Below are 6,732 nucleotides of genomic sequence, written 5' to 3' on the forward strand. Positions count from 1 at the left end.
GTCGTCGGCGGGAGGAGACTGCCATTGATTCGGCCGCTCGGGTCATCAAAATTAAGGTTAATCGACGCCCTCAACCCGGATCGCAACCCACACAGCAAGGGCCCGAGCCCAGCGCAACGGCATCTCAGCAACACGGTACCCGGTTTATCGATCAACTACAGCGAAATGAATCCTCGGATGCGCTTGGAAGCACCGAGCCGCTGCACGCTGTCACCGGCCCTGGCTTCCACGGGCCCTCCGCACTTCAGTCGGAGCACTCTGCCACGCAGGAACAGACAACCAGGAGCAGCCTTGACAGCGCCGGCATTACTGGAGCCTCACCCATTAAGCAGTCATCGGCCAGTTTGGGGAATGACCTCTCCTCGTTGCCCCATACGAGTGTCCCGGCCCCATTTACACAATCGGCGAACTCCGGCGCTCACAATTCAGCTCCTGGCGACCACACCACCACCTTGGCAGGTGATGATGATGGACACTTGGGATTGGCTGCAACATCCGCCGCGTCGATGGACGCTCTTTCAAAATCTGCCGGAAGCGGGAGTGGCGGCTTTCCGCTGTCAAAGCAACCGGGCCAAGCCCCTTCCCATGTTCCTACAAAGACGTCTGTCTCTGTTCCCGCGGCCTCGAGTACCCGACCACCATCGCTTCCCGTGGGGAATATCAGCAACATAGCATCTTCGGCCGTTGTTTTGCCACATTTGACTCCTGTCCAGCCGCGCGATATCAGATCCGATTCTGCGACCGGGTCTGCGCCACTTCCGCCTGCTAGCAACGGCTTGTCTCCTACGAAGCACTCACCGCCCGTGCCAAAAACCGAAGGGCAGGCCAGTGGAGTGCCCAACGGCGCCGCGACTCCTGCCGGTGGAGGGTGCCATTCATCCACAACAGTATTCCCTCCGGTGGCCTCCTTGGGACCTTGTCCGCGGCCGCCGATATTGACGCCTCCGGTCAAAGCGGCGGAACCGGCGAGAGCGCCATCGTCTCAGCAGCAGATGCAGGATGCGCAGACGTTGAAGCTTGTGCCTTGTAATTCTCCGCGGCTTGGCGCCCCCCCGAGCTGATTCGAGATTCGCAAAGTTGCAGGGCCGGCTCGTTGTGATGATACCCAAGCCTTTATTTACCTCAAGCTCGAGACTTGAACGGCTCTATTTGAGCGGATTCACCAGCGCGAGAGAAGTTCGAGCTCCTCCGCAAGTGCTTCACTCTGGTATACTCGAGCACCTTCAGCAGTGCGTAGACCATAGACTGATAGATTGCTCGGTGATGACTCTGACAGGGAGAACGCTTCCGCCCTGGTTGGGAAAATGAACGCTGGTGTAAATGGTCCAATGTCCCAGTCGCTCACCCAACATCATCATCTAGCGGTGTGCATTCCAATATCAACGTTAGCTGCCCTGAAACCGCATGTTGCCTCTCGTTGGGAGCGCCCCGCCGAGATCACTGGCCAACGGGCTGTTGTAGGTAGATACGTGGATGCAAGTCCTCAGCGGCAAACCGGAGCTCGAACGAACGATCATCGCTCACCAACGAAGCAGAGCCGGCCCAACGCCCCCACCAACGATCTGGTTGCCGGGAGCAGTTGCAGGGTCCACGCTCATGCTGCCCGGGTGCGACGTCGGGTTTTCGCTGCGGGCCAAGCAAGGCTCGGAGATGACACTTGCCGCCTGGCGCCTGAGCGGAATATGACAGATGAGATGTCGCACACTGCCGGCTCTCCCGGCACTCAGGCTCGACAGGCTACACGAACAGGTGGTCTGAGCTTGAGACCGGGCGCCAGATTGAGCACATGGCGGCGCCCACCTGAAGACACGAACCAGAGACCTACTGGGTGAACGGAATGGGCGGAAGACATTACGATTGGGCCGGCTCGTCGGCTGGCGGCAGATTCAAGGCATTGGGAAGCCGATATGCTGCAGGAGGACGGACTGACCGCCAGGTACGCGACGCCGCGATGGCAATAAGCCAGGTGTATTCGGGTCGGAAAATCAAGATAGCAACATGCCCCAGATCTCCGCGAACACCGCACTCTTGCTGTAATGGCTAGATCTTGATTGTAGCACAGCCAGCGCTATTCTTTTCCACAGTGGAGGGGGAATGAGGGGCAAGCCGCAATCCCTTGGATGCTTGGAATTCCCCGTTCTCTTGCAAACATCCCCAAAGTAGCAATGGCGAGCCCAGAGTGTCCCAGGTTCAGCCGCAAGGGAGAAAAATAGAAGCAGGCAGGGTGAAGCAGCACACAAGTCCCAGATCCAATGGCGCGGCTTCCCTCCCCCACCCCAGATGCGCATCTGCAAAGAGCCATGGACAGGGAGGGTACTGGTTCCCCTCCACCTCCGCCTTTCTGCGCCTCGCTGTTCGATTGAGGTCCAAACAAACAGTCGCGGACTAATGCGGGTACCCGTAGCGCCCTGCAGGGAGTGTGGCCAACCAGGTGCACACGTTACACCAACCCTGCATGCAAGATGCGGCTTGGGCAGGGACAGGCCAGCCAAGTGAAGAAGGGCATCAGAAATGCCCGGCAGCGCCGGTTTGCCCCTCCCGGTGGAAAGCGCATCTGGCAGGGTACCCGGTCTGGGCCATCCCACAACACAGGTGTGTGTATGTGTGTGTGTGTGAGCAAGTCGCCTTCGTGGTGTCAGGTGTGCCGCGCGGGAAGTCGGCGAAGAGACGATAATGTTACCGAGGAAGAGGAAGAGGTCTGTTGGAGTTGCTTGTCACAAAGGGACGATGGAGGGCAAAGGCCACTCACGGCATACGCCGGGGTTTGCTGGTGGCCAAGAGCGAGAACCGTTTCCGGGGGGGTACCCTCCAACATTCCAGTGGGTTTCGGGTACCTCACACAATCAGCCTTGCATTTGCTCCCGTGGCCATGTGTAACGTGTGAGGAGGAGCAACGAAGACTCGCTGCTCTTCGAGAAGGCGTCGTTCGGTTCTCTGCGCGAACCTGTGGAGCAGAAGCCCAATAGGAACTCAACAGGGGGTCGTGTGGATGCCACATCAGGCTGGTTTGCTGCAGAAGGGGCTCAACTGGCCGCCCAGGGGTAAGCATGTCTCTCGTCCCTAGAACGACGGCTTGCTGCCGCCGGCAAGCCTAAGGGCCCATGCAACAGCTTTCGGGTCTGCTGAGCCCGACCGAAGACGGATGGATTGCCAACAGGCGATGCAAAGTGGGCTCCCTGGGACCGCCATCCAGACTCCGCCTTTGCACTGCTGACCCGGCCTGCTTCCGAATGCGTCAACTCACCAGGTCTGCACACAAGATCGCAACAGCGGTGCTTAGCAGCAAGCCACTGATAAAGAGGATACAAATACAAGCCTGGCCCCCCTTCCCCTTTCTCCCCAGACCCATCAAGAGTCTGCTTAAAGACAAAGCCACATCTGCCACGTTCATTGAGGCGGCGGAAGAGCAGAGTTCATCAACCGGCCGCCAGTCTAACATCCCCTACCCTGGCGTCGAAGGCCACGGAACAAAGAAAGGAAGTTAACCGGCACAACATCGCCTCTGGAAAGGCTGTACCGATTCCGCGAAGGACTTGGCTGCATAGCAAGATCCACTAAGACTGTGCAAGAGCCAAGACACCGCTCGCTGGTCGGCGTGCAGTTGACGAGACCTGATCCAGGAGAGTTGGGTTTGCATTGGAGAGGCACATATGAGGCCAAGGGGGCCAATCTGTTGAAAAAGGGTTCGTACCATCTGTTGAATGCCGCATGGTCTCTCGACCAGCCCAAAGCCCAGCTGCCACCTAACGCCGCTAGGCGCAGTCTTCAGCCAGCCAGTACGCGTTCCCTCGTCCACGCCAAGTGCCGCTGCCGAGCTGGTCTCGCCAACTCCTTTACGACAGCACCCCTGAATTTCTGCTCCCAGCTGTGGCAGCTCGCTCACCGTTCTGAAAGCGCATCCATATGCGGAGCATGTCGCTTCTGTTGTAGGGGGAGCACTTGCCCAGTGAGAACGCTCAGGGTCGACAGAGAAATCCTGCTCCCATCCGATCTCCAAGCCCAGTGACGCGCGGGGGCGGGCACTTCCGAGAGCGGTACCCTTGACCGCGTTCCCCAGGAACGAACCACGAAGAGAAATTGAAGCGCGGGCTCCTCCCCGATCGCCCTTCACTTCCGGCCGTTCTTCAACTCCAAGCATCGTCAGATTGTTTCGGTGTGGCCTCGCTCAGCCAACCACCAGAGAAGAACCGCGACACCAAGCATGAGCCACAATACGCCCCCATCGCCGGCGCCGACAAGCGCGGAACCGCTCCCCTCGGGGTTCAGCGAGTTGTTGCAACATAACGAAGCTGCATCGCATCCACCCAACGCGATGCCCGCCGAATCCGTCCATGCGCACTCGCAACCAGTGTCGAGATATGGAACCCCGATCCCGCAACCGCATCGCCCAGACGGAGTAGACCCATCAATAGCGTACCAACATTGCGGAGGTGGCGGCGAGCTAGTAGGAAAGCCATTGCAGGTGGCGCAGGTCAGACTGCTAACGCGTGTTCGCAGCCCGGATATTCCCATCAGGCAACATACCCGCAGGACAACAGTCCGTACGGGCCCATCCCAGAGGTGAGTCGCCAAGCTGCGGGCCGGGTGGGCCGGGTCAGCATCGCGGGACGCTAACACGGTGCGTTGAGGTCTCGCAGCCTTATAGCACCCCGGCAACTTCACCGCCGACGCCGTCGAGGGGATCAGATGTCGTGGCCACTCGGAGCGCCACCCGGAGCGGCAACGCCCGCGGAGAGATTGTCGCGAAGGTGTTGGGCCCGCGGAGCACGCGAATCGAGAAGCCGACGCCTAAGAGGAAAAAGGAACGGGCCAAGCCGCCGAAGAACATGCCAGTGCTGGACAAGCCCATGAGCGAGCTGACCAAGAATTCGTCCATACCGGTCGCCGACATCGACGCGTACGTGCGGCGATCATCGGAGGTCCGGCGGCAGGAGGTCGAGACGGGCAAGAACCCCGGGCGGGTCAAGAGGCCGATGAATGCCTTCATGCTGTACCGGAAGGCGTATCAACAGCGTGCCAAGGAATGGGCATCGCAGCATAACCACCAGATCGTGTCCCGAGTCTGTGGCATGAGCTGGCCTTTGGAGCCCGAGCACATCCGGCAACAGTTTAAGTTGTGGGCGGATATCGAACGGGACAACCACCAGAAAGCGCACCCCAATTACAAGTTCACCCCGGCCAAGCCGCATAAGCCACCCAGCAAGTTCGAGGGGGGAGGGTTCGACGACCACAGCGACGGGTCAGACCTCGACGACTATGACTGGGCCGGCCAAGGCTCTTCCCGGATGCGATCGGCGACCCACACGCCCGGCGCCGACAGCGACTACATCCCGAGCCGCGCGGTGTACGCGGCGACGCACTCGCAGCCACACCAGGTCGCCGGGATGCACGCGATAGGAATGATGCACCCGCACCACACCCGCTCGGCGGCCTTCGACTTCAACCCGGTCAAACCCATGCCAGCTGCGTACGACCACCGAGACCTGCCAGGACAGTATTATGAAGCACACGTGCGCAACCCGCAGCAGAGACTGCACCACGGCGCCGTCGAGGACGCGCTTATGCACCGGACTCCGTCTCCGAGCTTGGCGTTCCCCCAGGTGAATGTCGGGCTGCCCTCGCACTACGAGCTCAACCAGTACAATCACAAGGTCGAGCACTCGCCCGAGCCCCAGTTCCAGCCCCAGCAGCAACAGCAGCAGCACCATCATCATGCCCAACACCTCGATCACCGGATAGACCCGTCGCTGCTGCCGCAGGACGAAGCCTTGTTCGGCACGGGCAACTTCAACACGGTGCCCAGCATCTTCGACAGCGGTCTTGCGGCGCCGCAGCACACGTGGCAGGCGGCGCACCTGCCGGCAGGCACCGAGACCGAGAGCCAATTCCCGCACGCCTCCTTTCTGGGCCTGGATGAGACACTGTCCCTGGAGCAGCACGCTCAGTTTCTGAAGGGGGCCGATGAGTGGCAAATAGAACCCCTCCCCGAGACGGCGCACTTCGACACGAGCTGGGTTGAGCCCAAGGCCGAGCCCTGAACTACCAGTCGAGGAGAGAAAAGGAAATCAGGGAAGGGGAAGGGGAAGCGGGGACGAGAGCTCGGAGTGAAAAATGAAGAGGGTCTTTTTAAGAAAGGACATCCAGCATCCATACACTTGCATTGAAAAGCCCCAGCCTTGACCAGGGGTCTCATTGGCGGGGGGCGGCTTTGACTTTGACTTGAACATCTGGCGTTGCGGCAGTGAAGAGGATTATGGAAATGGCGGATGGCTTTTGGAGTTTCTGGGACCAAGAAGAGAGAGCCGGGCAGCTTTCTGGAGAGAAAGGAGCATTTTCGGGGGGGGGCAACAGAGAGAAGACAGTTTGGGAATTTGAGATACCTTGCACAGAAATACTCGGCTTCTCGCACATGATAGGGAATAGCATCCTGAGACCCGTGCCGCCGTCACGCTTTGCTTCTTTCTTGTGTGTAACCGCCTTTGTTGTTTTGGGCCGCCTCTGCCTCGAGCAAAGGAACAATGGCATTGTTGTAACGTAATGCACCCCAGATGATCTGCTTCGTCACGCTGTTTGTCAGCAACTTGATTTTCAGCAGTTGTCACTGGGAAGAAGGACCTGGAACGGAAAACATGAACAAATCACCTACCACCTGTCAGAACCAGCCCGGCCCGGGGTAGCGGGCCGGCCCACCGAGATTAGGATCCACCGGCCTGATGCCCAACTGCCGCCCAA

The 6,732-nt window shown here is 59.5% G+C and overlaps 2 protein-coding genes across 2 annotated transcripts in view; both read left to right on the forward strand.

Annotated features, from left to right (window-relative positions):
- Nucleotides 1–1,183, forward strand: part of THITE_2113152 (uncharacterized protein) — a 2,984-nt gene extending 1,801 nt beyond the window's left edge. The window contains exon 5 of the mRNA XM_003652049.1: nt 1–1,183. This exon is cut by the window's left edge and continues 964 nt beyond it. Within this exon, the coding sequence (XP_003652097.1) occupies nt 1–1,061 (1,061 nt within the window). The 3' untranslated portion in view covers nt 1,062–1,183.
- Nucleotides 1,184–4,201: 3,018 nt separating this feature from the next.
- On the forward strand, nt 4,202–6,038 carry THITE_2154193 (uncharacterized protein; the record flags this gene model as incomplete). The annotated part of the gene is made up of 3 exons (XM_003652050.1): nt 4,202–4,348; nt 4,531–4,560; nt 4,638–6,038. The coding sequence occupies 3 exons, from the start codon at nt 4,202–4,204 to the stop codon at nt 6,036–6,038; spliced, it is 1,578 nt and encodes a 525-aa protein (XP_003652098.1).
- Nucleotides 6,039–6,732: the final 694 nt, after the last annotated feature.

The sequence above is a fragment of the Thermothielavioides terrestris genome, chromosome 2, assembly GCF_000226115.1.
Source record: "Thermothielavioides terrestris NRRL 8126 chromosome 2, complete sequence".
NCBI classification, from domain to species: domain Eukaryota; kingdom Fungi; phylum Ascomycota; class Sordariomycetes; order Sordariales; family Chaetomiaceae; genus Thermothielavioides; species Thermothielavioides terrestris.